Raw genomic sequence first — 21,881 nt, 5'->3', positions numbered from 1 at the left:
GAGCCAGCGCTACCCGCAGCAGGGCAGGGCTGATCAGTCACACCTAAGGCCATCTAGTGGTGTTAGTGTGCCTGCTGGTTTGCAATGGCTGCACCCCAGTGGAAGGCTACCGCCACAAACATTGTGGAGACACAGATGGAAGTCCCATGCTCATGCACAAAGAAGACTGCAGCCAAAAAGAGCATGGAGACCCAGACTGAGGTCCCATGCATGCTTGAAAGGATTGCTGATGCTAAGACAAGTGTGGAGACTCAGACTGAGGCCCCAACACAAGATGCTAGTACACAGGTCACTGGCTGTCATGAGTGCCAGAGCCCGGCCTTTGCAGTGCAGGGCGATGGAGGCAGCACTTGTATAAGATGTGACCAGTAAATGACTTACTCAGCCTTGTGGTCGAGCTGAAGGAGGTGGAAAGTCTGAGGACCATAACGGAGTGTGAGAGACAGACTGATTTGCCAGTCTCTGTTGGCCCTGAGATCTTGGCACACAACTGAGGCTCCACATGGAGCATGTCACCCCCTGCTGCCTTGCAAACAGGTGGGAGAGGGGAACCGGCAGGCAGACAGTGCTGCAGTGAGCCCCCTGTCCTTTCCTCCCCCTAGCAACAATTTGAGAAAGGAGGAGGAGTGGAAACAGATACCAGCTTGGCAAAGTGGACTTCCCTCATCCCAACCATACTTGGCTCCCCATGTGCCTCTGCGCAATAGGTTTGAGTCCCTGGAAGTCGAGGGAGAGGTGAGTGAGGGTGTGGAGGGAGATCCATCCATGAGGTTACCTCTGGTGAAGTTGTCAACCCTAAGCCTCAAGACTACCTCCACCCAGCAGGACAGAAGGGTGGTTGTCATAGGCAACTCCCTGCTGAGAGGAATGAAAGGCCCTATAAGGGCCCTATAAGGTCAGGTAAGGCCTGACCTTACCCGTGGGGAGGTGAGCTGCCTCCCCCGGGCACAGACCAGGGACATTTCTAGGAAACTTGCTGGACTGATTCACCCTTCTGATTATTATCCCTTATTGACAGTTCAGGCGGCAGTGACTGCAAGTTGCTAAGAAAAGCCTCAGGGGAAGAAGACAAAAAGAGTGCCACTAGGGTGGAGTGGGTCGTTCAAGGGCTTGTACCAAACTTGATGGGCGAAGATGGTGGAATACAAAGGGATGGACTGCAGCATGGGGATGCTGGGGATGCTGCTGTTCTACGGGATCCTAGATCCTCTATGAAAGCAGCGAGACAGATAGCCCAGCTGGGGAAATAAGACAGATAGCCGAGGCACACAGCTGGGGAAATAAGCAGGACGGGTTGGAAACCATGGGGCACTTGGAAAGATATGACCTTGTTGCTATCACAGAAATATGGTGGGATAACTCCTATAACTGAAATGCCGCCATTGAGGGATACTGGCTCTTTAGAAGAGATAGGTGAGGTAGGAAGGGTGGGGGAGTTGCACTCTATGTCAAAGAGTAGATAGGCCGTGAGGAGCTCCCTCTGAGAAACAGTCAGGAACAGGTTGAGAGCCTGTGGGTTAGAATTAGGGATGGGTCTAACAAAGGCCAGCTGGTGATAGGGGTATACTACAGGCCACCTGATCAAGGGGAGACTGTGGATGAGGCTTTCTTGCTTCAGATGCGGGAGGCTTCGTGCTCACAGGCTCTTGTCCTGATGGGGGACTTCAACCATTTGATATCTCCTGGAAAGACCACACAGTGAGCTGCAAGAGGTCCAGGAGGCTCCTGGAATCCACTGATGATAACTTTCTGATCCAGGTATCAGACAGACCAACCAGAGGTGAAGTGTTGCTGGACCTGCTGCTCACCAGTGCAGAGAAGATCATTAAAGGTGTTAAGGTTGGAGGCAGCCTGGGCTGCAGTGACCATGCCCTGGTTGAGTTTGTGATCTTGAGGGATGTGAGCCTGGTAAAAAGTGATGTCAGGACCCTGAATTTTGAAAGAGTGAACTTAAAGCAGTTCAATGACTGTTGGCCAAGATCCCCTTGGATGCTGTCTTTGAAAACAAAGATGTTGAGGACAGCTGGCTACTCTTCAAGGATGCCTTCCTGAAAGCACAAGAGCTCTCCTTCCCTCTGAATAAGAAAGCGGGCAGAGGAGGTAGGAAACCGGAATGGCTCAGAAAGGACCTAATGGGCATGCTGAGGACAAAGAAAGGTGCATACAAGCTCTGGAAACAAGGGCGTGTCACCTGAAAAGAATACAGGGATGCCATCTGGACTTGCGGTCAGGGGTCAGGAAAGCCAAGACGCAGGCGGAATTGAACTTGGTGAGAGATGTGGAAAACAATAGGAAGACACTGTACAGGTCCATTGGCCAGAAGAGGTAGGCCAAAGCGAGTGTACCTCCTTTGGTAAATGTAAAAGGAGAACACACTTCAATGGACAAAGAGAAGGCTGAGGTACTGAATCAGTTCTTTGCCTCAGTCTTCACTGGCAGCCAGAATTCTAGTATTTCTCACGTCCCTGAGCCTGGCATCCCTAAACCTCTAGGTGAGGACTGGGATGGTAAGTTCCCCCCAGCTGTAAAGGCAGAGCAAGTTCGAGACTGCCTCATGACACTGAATGTGTACAAGTGTGTGGGGCAAGATGACGTGCATCCCAGGGTTCTGAAAGAGCTGACTGAGGTGGTTGCTGAGACCCTCTCTGTCATATCTGAAAAGTCGTGGCTATCAGGTGAGGTCCTGGATGACTGGAGGAAGGGTCACATCACTCCCATTTACAAGAAAGGGAGCAAGGAGGACCCAGGGAACTACAGGCTGGTGAGTCTCACCTCCGTGCCTGGGAAGATCATGGAACAGATCCTCCTGAATGACATTTTTGATCACATGTGGAATGAGCGTGTGATCTGAGACAGCCAGGACGGCTTCACCAGGGGAAGGTCATGCTTAACCAATCTGGTGGCCTTCTATGATGGAGTGACGGCATTGGTGGACAAGGGAAAGGTGACTGATGTGATTTACCTGGACTTGAGAAAGGCCTTTGACATGGTCCCCCACCACATCCTTATCTCCAAATTGGAGGGAGGTGGATTTGATGGGTGAACCACTCGACGGATAAGAAACTGGTTGAAAGGCCGCAGACAGAGGGTGGTCATCAACGGCTCAATGTCCAGGTGGAGGCCGGTAGTGAGCGGCGTCCCCCAGGAATCTGTCTTGGGACTGGTGCTCTTTAACATCTTTATCAATGACATCAATGATGGAATCAAGTGCACCCTCAGCAAGTTTGCTGATGACGCCAAGCTGAGTGGTGCAGTAGACACAGTGAAAGGAAGGGATGCCATTCAGAGGGACCTTGACAGGCTAGAAAGGTGGGCCCGGCTGAACTTAATGAGGTTCAACACAGCAAGGTGCAAGGTTTTGCACTTGGGCCGGAGGAATCCCAGGCATCTAGACAGACTGGAAGGAGTGGTTCTTGAGAGCAGACCCACGGAGAAGGATCTGGGGGTCCTGACAGATGAAAAGCTTAACATGAGCCAGCCCTTGCAGCTCGGAAAGCAAATGGTATCCCTGGCTCCATCAGAAGAGACGTGGCCATCAGGGACATGGAGGTGATTGTCCCCCTCTACTCTGCTCTTGTGAGGCCCTATTTGGAGTACTGTGTCGAGGTCTGGAGCCCCCAGTACAAGAAAGACAGAAATCTATTGGAGAGGGGGATGAGAGCCACAAAGGTGATCAGGGGACTGGAGCACCTCCCCTACGAAGACAGGCTAAGGAAGCTGGACTTGTTCAGCCTGGAAAAAGAAGGCTGTGGGGTGACCTCATTGGAGCCTTTTAGTACCTAAGGGTAGCCTACAAACAGGAGGGGAATCAACTCTTTGTAAGGGTAGATAACTGCAGGACAAGGGGAAATGGTTTGAAGTTGAGGGAGGGGAGATTTAGGTTCAGTGTCAGGGGGAAGTTCTTTACAAAGAAAGTGGCACGGTGCTGGAACAGACTGCCCAGAGAAGTTGTGGATGCCCTGTCCCTGGAGGTGTTGAAGGCCAGATTGAATGGGGCCCTGGGCAGCCTGGTCTCATATTGAATGTGGAGGTTGGTGGCCCTGCATGTGGCAGGAGGGTTGGAGATTCATGATCCTTGCGGTCCCTTCCAACCCTTGCCATTCTGCCACCAATCTTTTAAAGTTTCCGTTTCTTTTGCTGTCTTGTCTTAAGTTTTCATACATCATTAAATCACAAATAAGTGTCTTAATCTTCTTTATACATCATTAAATCACAAAAAAGTGTCTTAATCTTCTTTATATTCTTAGTGATCTAACAAGCATAATATAAATCTTTATTGATACTGATGAATGTGATATAATAGCTATAGAAACTTAAATTTTGCATTATCATTTACTTATCTGAAAAAATGTGTTAGATTTTTAGAACATTTTTTTTTCCTTACCTAAACCATGCCTATGTGTTGACATTGGTGGTAACACAGTCCAAGCTTTTGTCTTTGGATTGTAACATTCAACAGTGTTCAATGTCTTTAAACCATCACGGCCTCCAATGACAAACAGCTTGTCATCGATGACAGCAACACCGAATTGAAGCCTCCTGCCATTCATCACTCCAGCCTGGATCCATATATTTGTTCTGAGATCATACTTTTCAATAGTTGTAGCACCTAATGAGACACAATAATAGGATAATGTATATAAAATTGGCTACCTTTTTTTTTATCTATTACAATGTTAGTTATGAAATTGAAAAAACAAACTAAAGCATCTCTCCAGTATCAAAATATCGTAAGCCTGAATAACAGAATGCATTACCCTTATGATCTTCTACATTTCAGCAGTATAACTGTCTGAGATAACTGATTTTGTTACAAGGTAAATTTTAGCAAAATATTTAAAGAACATTTTCTTCTGAACTTAGTAATTTGATCCAGGTCCACAGCTGAGTTCAAAAGATATCATTTAATCACAAAAGTAACTTTTAATGTTAAATATTAGATACAAAATTAAGTTTATTAAGAAAACCAGAGATATTAAAGAGCTTGTATAGATCTCAGAAAGTGAATAAGTAACACATCCTAATATCTGAATACAACTATGGGAATCACAGAATCATAGACTGGCTTGGGATGGAAGGAAACTCAAATATCACTGTGTCCCAACCCCCTGCAATGGGCTGAGTTGCCAGCTACCAGATCAGGCTGCCCAGGACCCCTATGCAACCTGGCCTTGATCAGGAACAGGGCACCCAGAGCTTCTCTGGGCAGCCTGTTGTACTCTCTCACCAGTCCCTGAGTAATGACTTTCCTCCTAACCTAATTCTCTCTTATTTTAGCAAAATACATAACTAATGGTGGTGGCTGTTGAAAAATGGTGTTTTGTAACTGAGAATTTGATCTATCTAAGAGTGTTATTATGTTCTTTGCATCTATTGTAGTTTCCATGGAAGTAAATAGGACGCATTACTTCTGGAGCAACGTATGTGCAATTCAACCAGATATATTAAATCCCTCTCTAGTTTTATGATACCATACATTATATAAACAAATTTTCACATTTGATTAACAAAGACAGGTTTATTTATCTATTTGCCTCTAATTTAAAATTGATTTGTGCAAATGTATTAATTTTTTGTTCTGAAGTAGCAAAATCGCACGCTTTCTCTACAGTGCTGAAGGGCATATTATAGCGATACGTTAATATAGCTATTTGATAATGCTTTAAGATTTTATATGCTGAATGTATTAATATTTAATCTGAAACTGTAACAAATGTATGCTATAATGCAGTCTACCTTAATGCTAAAGATTGCCATTTAAAAGATTTGTCATTCTGATTTCACAAAGTATTACTAGTACAACAAATACAATCTTTGATTTATGCTCAGCTATATATTTTATCATATTGGTTAAGTCTGAGTTTGGCATAATGCATCATTAAGTTCCATATTTGACTCCTAATCCAGAAGAGTTCCTAGATATGTGAACTCAGTTTATGCAGTACAACATTTTGCCTATCTGAGAAAAAAAATAAAAAAATAAAATTATTAAAACCTATTTCAGCTATTCATGAAAAATATGCATAGCCATGAACTAAAACCTTAGCAATTCTTTCACTTTGAGCAGATCTAAAAAAATAAAAGTACTCTTTAAAACTTGAAAACAGAGGAAAGCCTTCCCTTTATATCAGTCAATTTTTTTTTGTTTTGCAACTACTTTTTTAAACTTAATAGAGCACAGGAACAGAAGATGAATGGTTTCAGTAAGTACTAAGCAATTCCCTGTTGAAGTAATGAGATTACACTTGGTTTAAAAACAGATAGTTGTGTCAGATTAGATACCTGGCATTGAAAGAATGTCTTGTCCTAGTGGTGTTCTGGTCAGGACAACAGGCATTAGCTGACTATGAAAATCTTACTTTAAAGACTTTTCATCAAAGATTTCCAGTGTTGGGGATCGTAGTGGGCACCAAGTTGAACATGACTTAGCATGAGTTCTTGATGCTAAAAAGCCCAATGGTCTTCTTGCTTTCACTAGGTTGCCAGCAAGTCAGAATAGGTCACCTATACATAGCACTGATGAGGATGCACCTGCAATACTGCAACCAGTTTTGGGCTCCCCAGTACAGGAGAAACATGGAGCTGCTGGAAAGTCCAACAAAGGGCCACAAAGATGAGGACAGTAATGCAGCATGTATCCCGTGATGAAAGGATGAGACCACTAGGACTGTTTAGCCTGGAGAGGAGAAAGCTCAGGGAGAATCTCATCAATGTCTGTAAATATCTGAAAGGAGTATACAAAAAGGACAGAGCAAGATTTTTTTTCAGTGGTGCCCACTGCCAGAAATAGACATATTAGGCACAAAATGGAACACGGGAGGTTCCAGCTGAACATCACAAAATATTTCTTTACTGTGCGGTTCACTGAGCACTGGCGCACATTCCCCAAAGAGCTTGTGGACTCCTTGAGGATCTTAAAAAAATGCCTGGACAAATGATGCTGGTACTGGGCAACCTCCTCTATGGTGCCCTTCTTCAGCAGGAGAATTGGGCCTGATCAGCTCCAGAGGTTGCACCCAGATTTCAGCATTCTGTGATACTGCGCATTTGTAGAAGATCCTGAGCTCCATTTTATATTTCCTTTTGCATGTCAGTCTCGGCTGAACATAACACTGCATAGTCCCTCAGAAAGTAGAAAACAAAAGGCACAATTTATGGACAAATGTTTGGAGGTTTATGCTGAGATCAGTGGTGAATAATGTTTCTCTTCACAGTGCACATCCTCTGATGGATGTACAAGAAGTTCATCAAGAAGCATATTCACATTTTGATTCCTGCCACTGGCCTTCCCTACTGCAGACAACACTTTAGCATACAAAAGGCTCCACGAGCTAAGTGCCGGATTGAAATCCAAAGTTATGCATTAGGCTGCTTCAGTGTGAAAAGCTGTGAGGTTTTTTGCATTACGCTGTGACAGTCACCAGAGATTTTCCAGAGGCATGTGCTTCACAGAATCCTAATGCAGAGGACTTTGCCTGATTAACGTGGAAGATTTTGAATAAGCTAGTTCTATTCTTATTCTCATACTAGATTAATGTTGACTTTTGGGGAATTGCCAGGAATTTCCAGCATTCATTTTCTGCATAATCCTGAGCTCTTTGTCCTGCAGATCTTTTTTTAATGATGCTGATTAGCTAGTAACCTTCATATTGATAAATCTCACTTCATGATCCAGTCCCCCACTTGGACAAGAATTAGATGAATGCCAAAATACTTCCTTCTCCTCAAACCTTTATTTCCAATGGGGAAAAAAAAAAAAAATCTATTTTATAGATTGGAAGGCAAGAGTGTGTCTAGATAAGACTGTAATATAAACTACTGTGGCCATAGCATCCACCAGCTGCTGTAAAGATGTGCCTGTTGTGTAGTCCTGTCACATTGTCAGAAAAGGTTTCAGAGAAATAAGAGCTACTCTGTGAACTTAGTGTACACTCCACTCGGTAGGAGACCAGAATTTTGTCAGGGTAGAGCCTGAAAGCAGGAAAGTGGATATGAGGTGAAATGTGATGTCAAAAACTAGAGGTTTCAATTCATTTCCATCCTTAAATCAGTATTACTGACAAGCATTGCTATGTAGGTTGCTGAAAACTTGAAAGCAAGAATGAATTCAAGTTAATATTCAATACACATTCACATACTTATGTCTATATCCAATGCATATATTTTACCTAGAAGCACATATATATATTAAATATACATGTCATTTTGCATAAAACAGGGAAAATTGTATAACAGAGTATTTGTGTATATCTCTGTTTCAGAGATAAATATAATATAGTAACAGAGAACTTAAGAGTTTCTAAAAGAGAAAGTCATAAGGGCAATTCCTGATTCTGCTTGCACATTTGTTCTTCCAAAAGTGGTAGTGGGTGTTGATGTCTAGCGACTGAGACACTAGCGCGATTAGTGCTACCAAAACAAGGTGAATAGACAGAAAAGGAGTGCTTCATCCAGCTGATGGACTGATTATCATAATGCAGCACAGCACTGAGAAAAAGCTCACTTGCAAGAAGCTCTATGAAGGAGTAGTAATCATGAAGGCAACCTTACACATATAATAATACGTATGATGTCATCATACAAATCCCTCAAATCCCTCTGCCCCACTAGTCACAGAACCGGGCCGAACCAGCCCATAAACTGTTGACAATGTATTATGTATTATATATTATATTATGTATAATTGAAGTTTTTGTCATCATGGATAAAAGTATAACTGGTAGAAGTAAAAAACAAAACAAAACAAAAAAAAACAAGAAAACAAAAAAAGCCCCCGAAGTTAAAACATAAAAAAAGACAACTAAACCTTAAGTTTTGGTAACAATAAATTATCATGTTTATAAAATACTAGGCTTTAATTTAAAAGAATAATGAGATAGTAACTAGAGATTGCAAGTCTACGTATGTGAGTAAAAACAATGTAGTGCCTCTAGAAAGGTATTAAATTTAACACATTTATTTATTTATTTATTTATTTATTTTAAATGCGAGGGAGCTTTTTCCATATTTATTCTGAACAAGGAACATCCACAGGGTTTAGCGGGTCAGTAGTATTGTATGCATTATGGTAGGTCAAAGTGACTATGATTAATGTCTGTTTTTACAGGAGGTAATCAGTAAGTAATTAAGAGTAAATTATGAGTCACATTAAAGTTAACCTTTGTATATACTTCAATTTTTCCTTGAAGTTTCATCTCTCTACTTGTCAGTAGAAAGCTGACATAACTTTCATCTCACATTCATCTTCAAATGCTACTCTTTTTTTAGTAGAAATTATGTCCTTTCCTCAGTTACAATATCAGCAACAATATTTACTCTCTATACACTGACCAATATTTATATGACTTTATATAAAAGAAGGAATTAGCAAGTCCTATATAATAATACTATGATAGCAGAAGGAAAACAGAAAACTGGAAACTGCAGAAACAGAAGTGTCAAAAAGGGGGTCTATATATACAAATATATAGACATATTAGAATATATGGAACAGTATATTTTATTTTTGGTAGGCTTTTCAGAGTAACTGATGTATTCATAAGAATCTATTGGTACAGCAGAACTGCGACATAATGAAACCAAAATGATTAATGAAGAGGTTCTTGTTGAATTTACTCAGATAGGATTTTGCTATATTAACAATGATGTGGTAGCACATGTAGAACTGTGACATATCAAACAAACATAGAATCCTTAGAGTTGGAAGAGACCTCTGAAGACCACCTAGTCCAATTGCCCTACAATGAACAGGGATATCCACAGCCAAGACCAGGACCTTATCCAGCAACAACACTAAACTGGGAGGGAGTGTTGATCTGGCTAACGGGAGAAAGGCACTACAAACCTGGATAAACTGGATTAACTGTATGATTTTCAATAGGGCCAAGTGTTGGGTCCTGCATTTTGGTCACAGCAACCCCAGGCAACCCTACAGTCTTGGGGAGAAGTGGCTGAAAAACTGCCTGATGGAAAGGAACCTTGGTGTACCGAAGGACATTTGGCTCAATATGAGCCAGCAGTGTGCCCAGGTGGCCAAGAAGGTCAATGGCATCTTAGTTTCTATCAGGAATGTTGTGGTGAGCAGGACTAGGGAAGTCATCCTGCCCCTGTACTCAGCATTGGTGAGGCCTCACCTCGAGTACTGTGTTCAGTTTGGGGCACCTGCGTACAGAAAGGACATTGAGGTGCTGGAGCAGATCCAAAGAACAGCAACAAGGCTTGTGAAGGGCTTGGAGAATATGGCCTATGAGGAGAGACTGAAGGAACTGGGGCTGTTTAATCTGGAGAAAAGGAGGCTGAGGGGAGACCTTATTGCTCTCTTCAAATATCTGAAAGGTGCTTACAGCGAGAGTGGGGTTGGTCTCTTCTCACTGGTGAGAGGTGACAGGATGAGGGAAAATGGCCTGAAGTTGTGCCAGAGTAAGTTCAGGTTGGATATCAAGAAACACTTCTCTACTGAAAGGGTTGTTAAGCACTGGAGTAAGCTCCAGGGTGCTGGCTGAGTCACCATCCCTGAGTATTTCTAAAATCCATTTAGATGTGGTGCTCAGGGACATGAATTAGTGGAGGGCTGTTAAGAGTTAGTATAGTATGGTTAGGTTGCAGTTGGACTTGATCTTCAAGGTCTTTTCCAACCTGAGCAGTTCTATGATTCTATGATTCTCTCCTTGAAAGACTCCAGGAATGGGGCATTGACCAGATCTCAGTGCAACCAGTTCCTATACCTTACCACCCATACTGTAAAAGATTTTTTCCTCATATCTAATGTAAATCTACTTTCTTTGAGCTTGAACCCAATTCCCCTTGTTCTATCAACACAGACCTTAATAAAGAGTCTATCCCCCTCTTTCCTGTAGTTCCCCTTTAGATACTGAAAGGCTGCTATCATGTCACCTCATAGCCTTCTCTTCTCCAAGCTGAACAGCCCCAGTTCTCAGCTGTCCTCATAGGAGAGGTGTTCCATTCCGCAGATCATTTTTGTGGTCCACCTCTGGATGTGCTCCAACAGGTCTGTGTCATTTCTGTACCGAGGACTCCACATCTGGACACAGTAGTCCAGGTGAGGTATCACCAACACACAGTAGAGAGATAGGATCGCTTCTCTCAACCTGCAGATCACACTTCTTTTGATGCAGCCCAAGACATGGCTGGGTTTCTGGGCTAAGAGGGCACATTGCTGGTTCATGCCCAGCTTGCCATCCACCAGGACCCTCAAGTTCTTTTTGACAGGGTTGTGCACAATCCTTTCATCATCCAGCTTGAATTTGTAGTTGCCTTGACCCAGGTTCAAGACCTTGCACTTGGATTTATTGAACCTCATGACATTTACCTGGGCCCACTGCTCAAGCCTGTCTAGGTCTCTCTGGATGGTATCCCATCCTTCTGATGTGTTGACCACACCCCATAGCTTTGTGTCAGCAAACTTGCTGAGGGTGCACTCGACCACACTGTCAGTATCACTGATGAAGATATTGAAGAGTATCGGCCCCAGCACCAACCCCTGGGGGACACCACTCATCATCAATCTCCAAACATTGAGCCATTGATCACCACTCTCTGGACTCAATCCTGCAGCCAGTTCTTCATCCACTGAACAGTCCACCTACCAAATCCACACCTTTCCAATGTAGAGAGAAGGATGTTGAGGGCCACCCTATGAAAGGCCTTACTGAAGTCCAGACAGATGACATCCCTTGTCCCCTGATGCAGTGAATGTCATAAACTTACTATTCGTAATTAAAGAAAAACAAATACATTCAGGATAGAAACAGGCTGCTGATTTCAGTCTATGTTCTCAACCACCCTTACCGACAGCCTTACCTTCATCCACTAAGCAGGTCACGTTGTCATAGAAAGAAGTCACAGAATCATAGAATGGCCTGGGTTGAAAAGGACCTCAAAGATCATTGAGTTTCAACTCCCCTGCTATATGCGGGTCGCCAACCACTAGACCAGGCTGCCCAGAGCCACATCCAGCCTGGCCTTGAATGCCTCCAGGGATGGGGCATCCAAACCTTCTTGGGCAACCTCTTCCAGTGCGTCACCACCCTCTGAGTGAAAAACTTTCACCTAATATCTAACCTAAACTTCCCCTGTTTGTCAAACAGTATCTACCATTCATGAACCCATGCTGACTGGGCTTGATCCCCTGGCTGACTTTTAATTGATCCACGATGGCTCCCAAGATTATCCTTTCCATAAACTTCCCTGGCACTGAGGTGAGACTGATAGGTCTGTAGCATCCAGGATCATTTTTCCAGCCCTTTTTGAAGATGGGCGTCACATTTGCCTGTCTCAAGAAACAGCTGCCTGTCTTTCTTGAACTGAGGAACCCAGAACTGAGGAACCTTGTGTCCTGTAAATAGAACATGACATTTTTCAGATCGATCCATTCCAAGAAGTAGCCACTCACTGGCAGAGTATTTCAGCTCTTAACATTTCAGTATCTAAATACATTTTGTTCTTACTGTCTGTGCTTGGGTACCTAATATAACTAAGAGATAACAATATCTTCATATATGAAAAGAGAAGATATTAAAGAATGATGCACTTGGTACATTACATATAAATGATGAAATCATGATGAAATGATGAAATACAGCAAAAACCATTCTTTTTTTAGCAACATTATGTATTAATTATCCAGAGATAGACATTTTCCAGTAAAACAAAACAGATGGAATACCCTGATACAAGTAAAATATTGAAAGACACAAAATAATCTTAACTGTATAAAAAGAATGCATGAAATTACATCTAATCTGTATTCAATTGCAGCTTATTCTTTCAGTTGTGGTTTATTAGACTGCCTTAAGATACTGGACATGAAGGTCTGCAGTAGCAGAACAAAAACAAATACATACATCACTCCAAAAGTAATGCCAGATCTATTTCCTTGGAAACTACAACTAAACATTTAACAAGTGTTGATGAATGTCAGTGAGTGCCATTTGTCCCATAGAGGAATTCAGTAACACACCTTTGCTTCATTTGCACTTCAGTGTCAGCCACCAATTTGTTAGACTAACCCTCAGTTGCTATCTGTCACAAGCAACAAAGTGTAACAGAATATTGTTGGGAAAGGTTCAACCTCTAATGACATACCACCACCATTTGCCCTTTTAATCATGGGCCAACACAATAAAATAAGAGGCGTTACTTTCAGGGCAGCCTTCATACATAGAAAAATCAAGGATCTTACAATGCACATAGTAATTCATAGTAATTTCGTAGTAATTTACAGTAATTTCTCTTGCAAATTTCTATGCACAAACATATGCAGGCACAACTTCCAAGGGATAGAACACCTCCCCCATGAGGACGAGCTGAGAGAGCTGGGGTTGTTAAGCCTGGAGAAGAGAAGGCACTGTAAAGATGTGAAAGTGGCCTGTCACTATCTTAAAGGGGGCTATAAGAAAGAAGTGAACAGACTTTTTTAGGGTCTGTGGTGATAGACCAAGGGGAAATGGTTTCTAATGAAAAAAGGGGAGATTTAGGTATTGGGTATAAGAAAGAGTTTTTTTGGTTTTGTTTTACAATAAGGCTAGTGAAGCACTGGAGGAGTTTCTGCCCAGAGAAATGGCAGAAACTCCATCCTTGAGGACATTCAATGTCAGGATGAGCAAGCAATGTAGCTGTAGGTGTCTCTGTTCATTGCAGGGCAGTTGGACTAGATGACCTTTAAAGATCCATTCTAACTCAAACTCTTCTATGATTCTGTGATTTTTCAGATGGCTAGACCTCTAAAAAAGCATGAGTTATTTAAATTAGTAACGAAGACAAATTATATGGAAAAGACAGGTGAAACAGAACTTAATTAATATCTGTATGCATGAGAAACATACTATGGCTGTACCATGCATGTGGCAAGACAAATGATAAGAAGTTAAGAATTTTGATTGATATTCTTGATATTCATTTCAACTTCTTTTTTTTACATAAATTCTTATGATCCAGATGGTTAGTGGATAAAATTAGCTAAGTACACCACTGCACACTCCAAAATTCTATTTTTTTTTCCTTTAGTTATCATTTGTAAGCTTGTAAACTTAGAATGTAGCTTTGCTGAAACCTCTGCAATTTCAGCTACATATAAATGTAAGAATGATGGCATATACAAATTGAAAATTGCCTCAGACATTGAAATGGATGCCTAACCAATCAACTAAAACAAACAAACAAAAAACAAACCTTGCAAGAAAACCAAACAATAAAATACTAGCTCTGTGTTCAATACAGGTATTTTCTTAAGAAAGATTTTTTCCTCACAGTTAGAATAATACCAGTATTTAAAACCATGAAGAAAGGCAGGAATACTATATTTATCATTACAAGGATTCTTCCCCCCACACACACACTCTTTCTGCTGCTTTTGCTATTATTAAAACTGTTGCTGATCATAGTCATCTGTTTGGCCCAAGATTTAAAGATGCTGCTATGATTAGGTGAAAAAATGATGACCTTGATCTAATGATCTGCAACATTACATCGTGAACTTAAAAGATAGTTACTCAAGTGGAATGAATGTGACCTAAGGAGGTTACTAATGCAGGCATCAAGGAGAATACGTCAGTAAAGAAAGAATTATACAGAAACAGAGCAACCGTCACTGTTGCTCTCATTATTTTGACTGTAAGAAATGCCTTTAAGCACTTAAATAAATAACTTATGTATAATAGTCCTTTTTTTTTTTTCTTTTTTTTTTTTTTTTAAATGAATGAATGAATGAATGTGTGTGTATAAGGATTTGCCAGGAAGTTACATGAGCAAATATCAGAAAACCTTTGGGAACATTCAAGTATTTAAAATGATATCTGTTAATATTGTTAAAAAAGATATTAAAGGCCACCAGTCCCAGTCCTGACCCCCAAATGACATCACTCATCACTGATCTCCATTTGGACACTGAGTCACTGAGCACTGTGTACTCTGTGGGTAGAAGCTTGCAACCAGTACCTCATCCACTGAAAACTCAAAAAAAATTCACATATTCCCAGTTTGGAGAGGATGTTACAAAGGCCTCACTGAAATCCACATAGATGACATCAGTGGCTCTTCCCTTGTCCATAGGTGCAGTCATGCTATCATAGAAAGCCAACAGGTTGGTCAGACAGAACTTGCCACTGATTAAACCATGCTAGTTGTCCCATATCACCTCCCTGTCTTCCATGTATCTTAGCACCGCTTTCAGAAGTATCTGCTCCATGACTTTCCCCAGCACAGAGGCTGACAAGTTGATAACTTCCAGAGTCATCCTTTCTACTCTTCTTAAAAATGGATGCTATACTGTCACTAGGGACTTCACCTGACTGCCACAACTTTTCAAAGATTACTGAGTGTGGCTCAGTGACTACATCAGCCATTCCCTCTGGACTCTGAAATGCAAGTATGCTAGACTACCTTTGCTCATCAACAGAAGCATGAGAGTTATGTGGGAGTATATTGGATACAGACACTAATATATCTAAGTGTATTCTTCCATGGTCTATGTATTTTCATGTAAGGCAAAAGCGAAATAAAGGCAATATCTGAAATACTGCTTCAGCAGGGTAATTAATATTTCAGATTCATTTTCTGCACTATGTTGCTAACATCTTCCGGTTTTCAGCAGGGAATACTAATCTTAAATTTAGTGTTCCTATGCACCCTTACATAAGCTACAGTCACAAAATATAAGGTTTTTTCTCTTCCAGAGCATACTATTGAATAGGCAACTTAATGCAACTGTTAAAAGACCAGTGTAAAGATACTTAAAAATATGTGGATATAGCACTTAGGGGCATAATAATAATAATTAAAAAAAAAAAAAAATGCTTCAATAATTTTGTTTCCCATCCCTATCCCAAGGGCTCAGTACCAACTCTTGGTGAGACCTTGGAGAGGGAACAGAGTACTACTACCTGCTGAAGCCAGGTTGGGTGCGGGTGACATGGCTCGTGGTGGCAGCTGCAGGGGCTAGTGGGGTCTCAGCATCAACTCCTAGAGTGTTTAGATACATAGAATCATTTAGTTGGAAAAGAGCTCTAAGATCATCAGGTCCAGCCATTAACCTATGAGAGAATCCTTCTTTGTTTTTTGGCTCAAAGCTTGCTTCCTGAGGTATTTCTTGTGATAAGACTGAATGATTTTTTGAGGAGGCAACTAATGGGTGCTAACCGTGTGACAATCGATACCGCTTTGGGAACATTTGAAAGCCCCTTCCTCCAGAGCTGCTTGCTCTGTAGAAGAGCGGATGAGAGTGCTCAGGAGTGTTTACTGGCGGAAGATCTGGCCTGTGACTAAACAGCTCCAGCTAGGTGTGGGAAAATTGGGTAACGATACCATCGTGTTCTGTGAAAAACAGGATGCAGATGGGCATCCCTGCTCCCTCTTATCTGCTGGCAAGGCCCGGAAGATGGGAACAAAGGAGTTTCTGCTGAGATCCCAGAGCCAGAAGCTGCCACTCAAAGGAGAGCTGACTCAACCACTTTGGATTTGAGCTGTCACTCTAAAGACAGCTGACTCGACCACTCTGAAACTATTGAAAAGGGGCCATCATCACCATGGTCATCATCCCGTGTCATCGTCGTTGTCAACAGAACAACTCTGCCTGACGACCCACCGCTACTGAAGATCAAAGACGGAACTACGAACCACGCTGGATCCATGGTGGTGACTATCTCCCTCTTGCTGCCTATAAAGACCCCTTGCTTCTTCTTTTCTATCTTTTCTATTGCCCTCCTTCCCTTCCCCATTACCCTAATTCATAATAGTGTCCGTCCTCCCCTTCCCCACTTCCCCTGATTAAGATTTGTAATAAACTGGTTGGACCAACATTTGAACCGTTGCTTCTTAATCTCACGCCGGGTATATAGATAATAAAAGAACCTCCTCTCCCTCCTAGAAATTGGAGCGAGACAACCTAGCATTGTCTACCACTAAACCATGTTCTTAAGGACCAAATCTTGACATCTTTTAAATATTTCCAGGGATGTTGGCTAAGTTCCCTGGGGAGCCTGTTTCAACCCTTCACAATCCTTTAAGTGAAGAAATATTTCCTACCTAATATCAAATCTAAAATGCTTTCTCCATATCGCTATGTACACAAAATTTCTCATGAATATTGTTTATATATGTGATGGCAACATGGTTTGTAGTAAATTCCAAACCTGAAAAATGCTATAAGATGCATACAAAATGCTACAAAACCATCTCAGCATCTCAGGCACACTTCTTAGAGAGACCAAGAATAATTAACTAAGAGGAAAACCTAGATGCTTTCATTATTTCTGCCTCAATTTTCAGTACTTCCAGCAGACTCCTAAAAGATTAAGAATGTCAGTAGGCTGGACAATACCTCTTTCAGTATTTAAAACATGCCTATATGAGAATGAAAAATTTACAATTAAAATAAATGAAGTTCAAGGAAAGCATTCTGCAAGAAGTCTTTATAAAAAATGATGACAAAAAACAAAAAACCATAACAAAAACACAACAAAAGAGAGAGCATTTGAGAAGTTCACTAGAGAAAAGTGCAATTTCATGTAGTTACAATAAATATTACATAAGAAATAAAGCACATTTGATAAAACATTTTTAAAGAAAAAAGATTATTACAAGTGACCGAGAACTAATACAAAAAAAAGGAAAAATATGCAACATAGGAAGTTAAGCAGAAGTGACTGAAGACCTCAAAATTTCACATTTCAAAAGCTTCACTTTTTCTTATTGTTGTAGTGAAAGTAATGATCTTTCTAGGCAGCCCTAAATAATCATGACAAAATCTCTAAGGTTGTTTGATAGACCGATGATGCGCTTCACATAATATCAAAGTAATTTTTCAGATATATTTTATATTTAATCACAAGACTAAAGCATAAATACATATTTAATAATCAGTAAATGAACTCTGTCCTCTGTTAATGAGATGTCATCTTCCTGGAAGAGGTTTTTTGCTTATGTAATTTTTCATTATTTCCTTGTATTTTCTCCTTTATTTACTTATTTACTTAAAGACTATGATTCAGCAAATCATACAGTAATCTAGGACTTCAATTCCCAAAAATATTATATACCAGTCTTCTGTGATCTTTTTTTTTCTGCTTTGTTTTCCAAAGGACACTCCTTTTCCTTAGTATTGACAGGTTGAAATATTTCAGTAGAGATCATTCATATTCTGTTATCAACATAACACTGTCTAATTGTTCATACAAATCTCCTCTAACTGTCTAAATATATTTCTCCTATTGTAATTTTAAAATGCATTTCCTAGGATAGACTGTAAAGAATATGTTCTACCACACAGCTTTGTTCTATTTGGGATTGCAAGACCAATGTCAGTGTTTTTGCATTCTCAGAATTTGACAAATATCACTTCATGCATTTACTCATTTATTACAGCCTAACACTCTCCTTTTTATGTGCATCTGGACATCTTTTGTCTACTACTAGGTGAATAAATCCTGCTAATTTAAGTTACAGAAGTTAATGTGACTAAATGAATGGGTAAGGAGTATTATCAGAAGCATGTATCTGGAATCACACCTTCCTTACAACTTCCTCTCGCTCTACTAATACAGCCCATATAAAAAACAAAGAAACAGATTATATGTGTCTTTTAAATCATATGAATAAGTAAACAAAAATGGGTGAAAAGACATTTAAATGAGGTTTTCACAAGTTGGGAATTAAAATTATTGAATGAACTAACCTTGCTCCATTTCATTCTATCCAGTTAGTACTATGCTACATTAACTTTTCATGTCAGGCGTAATTCCAGTCACTGTCTGCTGGAGTTTAATTATCACTTCTTCTATGGAAAGGAGAATAATTATAGAAGAGATTGCAAAACAAAGTTGCTTTAGCATGGTAGGCTACTTTTATGAAGTGGGTCACATAACCTTGGAATACTTTCACAATACCAGCAGTTACCCACTGCTTTATATACAAGCTCTTAAACTGATAATTTGCTTAGCTCACCTCCATCTTACATGTAACTGTTTTATATCTGGTAACAAACATCAAAAAGCATTAAAAATACACCATTGCAAGTAACAGTAATCCATGTCAGCATTTCTTTGGAGAAAGTTGTGGAGAAAATACTAATTAATGAGGAAAGATAATGCAACATCTGCATCATCTCATGACCTGAAGACAGAGGTGCACTGTACTAATTCACAGTAATTCTTCGAAACATGCAACCAGCACTCAGATTTGCTGAACTGATTTGAGAATCAAGCCTCATAGCGCCCAAAACATAGCCCTGGATATGGCAGCATCACATGGGATGAACTGAACAGATGCAAGCCAGTGCAAAATGGCTGCAGAGTTATTAGGAACATGTTACATAAGCTGTAACACCCTCCTTTGCAGATGCTACACAGGCACATACAACTCTCCTGATGCTGTAATTCTGTGGGAAAGATTTCTTTTGAAAAAGATATCACCCTGACTATGCAGCAAAACAACTTCAAGAACTAACCCTAAACGTGGATCTGTATGAAGATTTAATTTCATTGCATTTTATTTATTTATTTATTTATTTATTTGAGAACATTCTTCTACAGTAGAACTCTGGCTTCTGAAGGCATATTCTTCAGTCTGAATATTCATAGGGACTGTAGGATACTGTGGAATTGTTACTGAATTTCAAGACAAATTAATAATGAAAACCTCCCCAAAAATATAGGCTTACTAGACAGGCAGCTTTTACCTCAAATATCTTACTTCAGCCAAAAAAATCAGTGGACTAGCCTTCTTAATCATAACTGCTATGCCCACAAAAAATATTTGATAACATTTCTATCACTTCTTACTTTTTTAAAAGCAGTTAATAGCATAATTCAACCCCTCTTCAGATGGTGAGAAAGTGAGAACCCAGTTAAAGCTTTTTGTCCAGTCTTTTCCTCTGACTGACTAATAACTTTTTGCACCTGAAAAGTATTATTCATGCATAAGATTCACCTTAATTTCAATTGGGATAAAATTGTTTTCTTCAGAACATCTGGCATGGTGGTATGTTTTGGTTCTAGGAGAAAACAATGCTGATAACACACCAACATTTATAATTGTGGCGTTGTGTAGAGCCAAGGCCATTCTCAACAAAGCCCTTTTCTAGCCCTGTTTACCCTGCAGAGCATCAAAACTATTTTTGACAAGTTCTTTGCAATGCCAAGCAAAGTGTAACTGGGAACCAACTTAAATAAAATAAAATAAAAAAAAAAAAAGCTGACTCATCCAACTGTTGACAGAATCTCTGTCTGTAGAACATACCTTCTTTCCCAGGACCAGCCTTTAATGAGGTTAACCCAAGAATGAGCCCAGCAAGGGTGGGTGAGGAGTGGGGGGAGAAGACCCAAGGCCCACTCCTTCTGGTCAGGTGAGCAGCACAGCTAAATTGTTTGAACCTATACTTCATAGGTCAGCCATCCCCTTTACCAGGTGCTCAATTCTTATTCCAGGCAATGACACAAGAGTTCCTCTACATGCCCATGGAGATGTGATGGAACAGGATTAGAACAGCTAAATTAAGCTGGGCTATGGGGGTATTCTGTACCATATTAGATCATGCAGGAGTTTTGAAGGAGGTGGCAATTCATTTCACTCTCTTCAGCTGTTAAGGAGACTACTTGGCATCAATGGGGGGGAATGAGAAATTGCTTTCACATCGCTTGTTATATACATTGAGATACATGTTCATTTGTTGTAATTATTATCCTTTTCATTTTCTTTGCAAATAGTTTTATGTCAACATATGAGTTCTGGTTTATTGATTCTTTTTATTTATTTATTTATTATCTCTCCCACAAAACAGAAATGAAAGAGAATTTTTATAAAACTAAAAGTAAGGTAAATGAACGTTGCTACAGATACTTCATTTAAATTCTTGGAAATCACAGTAATTTTGAGCAGAGAATGAACTCAAAACTCAGTTTCAGTTCTCTAACAACATTACATTTTTCTTTAAGTGTAAGTAGATCTTAATTGGACCAAAACTATTGTCAGTTTTCCTGACTTGGATTTTGGCAGCAATTCTACACTTACATATGCTCCTTCTCCACCCTAAACAAATAATAGAAAGTTATTTCACTATTTTCTAATAAAGTAAACACAAAATATAACTTTTATAAGGTAACAAATATCATTTAATACCTTTGTTGTTATCCATTCCTCCAACAGCATAAAGTGTCCCAACTGTAGATTTTCTAGGTTTAGTTCTTGGACTTTGCATGAGAGTTCTTCTCTCTGGTAAAAGGTGATATTTCATGGCTTCCAGAATAAGTTTCTGGCATTCTAGGTCATCCTTAAAAAGTGCATGGTTTTCTAGGTCAGCCAGGATCTGTGAATGACAAGATAATAAAAAATGCCTAGATCACAAAACTGATGTCATATGTTTATCATTTTAATACAGAACATAGTCTTTTGAGGGATTATCTATCTATCTATCTATCTATCTATCTATCTATCTATCTATCTGTCTATTTACTTGAAGGACATGAAAAAAAAAATAACTGAGACTATCCTAACCTCCCTTAAGACTGCCGTCTGTCTCTTACTGAAAACACCAAAGGAAATAAAACATTTTCTTGTATGCTTCAGCCTCCAGGAGCTGTAGGTTCCCAACATAACATTGAAAAGATGAGAAGGCATCTCTGCAATCATCCTGAACATGCAGTTACACAACATTTCCATATAAAAACATTGTGCAATATTTTGTAATACATCCTTTACAAAATAATAACATATATAACATATATAACAAAATAGTAATAATAATAAAAACACCTACAAACAAAGAAACAAAACTTTATTCTACAAGTTTTGAATTTATTGATTTCCTGCATTACTGGCAAAATTAAGGATTAATAATCTAGATGATGGAGCAGATAATTTGAGGGAAATCA

The 21,881-nt window shown here is 40.1% G+C and overlaps 1 protein-coding gene across 2 annotated transcripts in view; it reads right to left on the bottom strand.

Moving 5' to 3' along the window:
* The window catches only part of KLHL1 (kelch like family member 1), a 220,081-nt gene that overhangs the window by 27,911 nt on the left and 170,289 nt on the right, over nucleotides 1-21,881 (bottom strand). For both annotated transcript variants that reach the window (XM_042839007.1, XM_042839008.1), the window contains 2 exons: nucleotides 21,130-21,316; nucleotides 4,385-4,609 (listed from right to left, as the gene is read on the bottom strand). In XM_042839007.1, coding sequence (XP_042694941.1) covers nucleotides 4,385-4,609; nucleotides 21,130-21,316 — 412 coding nt within the window. The remainder of the gene's footprint in view (nucleotides 1-4,384; nucleotides 4,610-21,129; nucleotides 21,317-21,881) is intronic.

The sequence above is a fragment of the Centrocercus urophasianus genome, unplaced genomic scaffold, assembly GCF_019232065.1.
Source record: "Centrocercus urophasianus isolate 14NV4802_14NV808 unplaced genomic scaffold, USGS_Curo_1.0 seq_9, whole genome shotgun sequence".
NCBI classification, from domain to species: domain Eukaryota; kingdom Metazoa; phylum Chordata; class Aves; order Galliformes; family Phasianidae; genus Centrocercus; species Centrocercus urophasianus.
The sequence above is the reverse complement of the archived record's forward strand: the minus strand, read 5'-3'. Positions and strand labels throughout refer to the sequence as shown.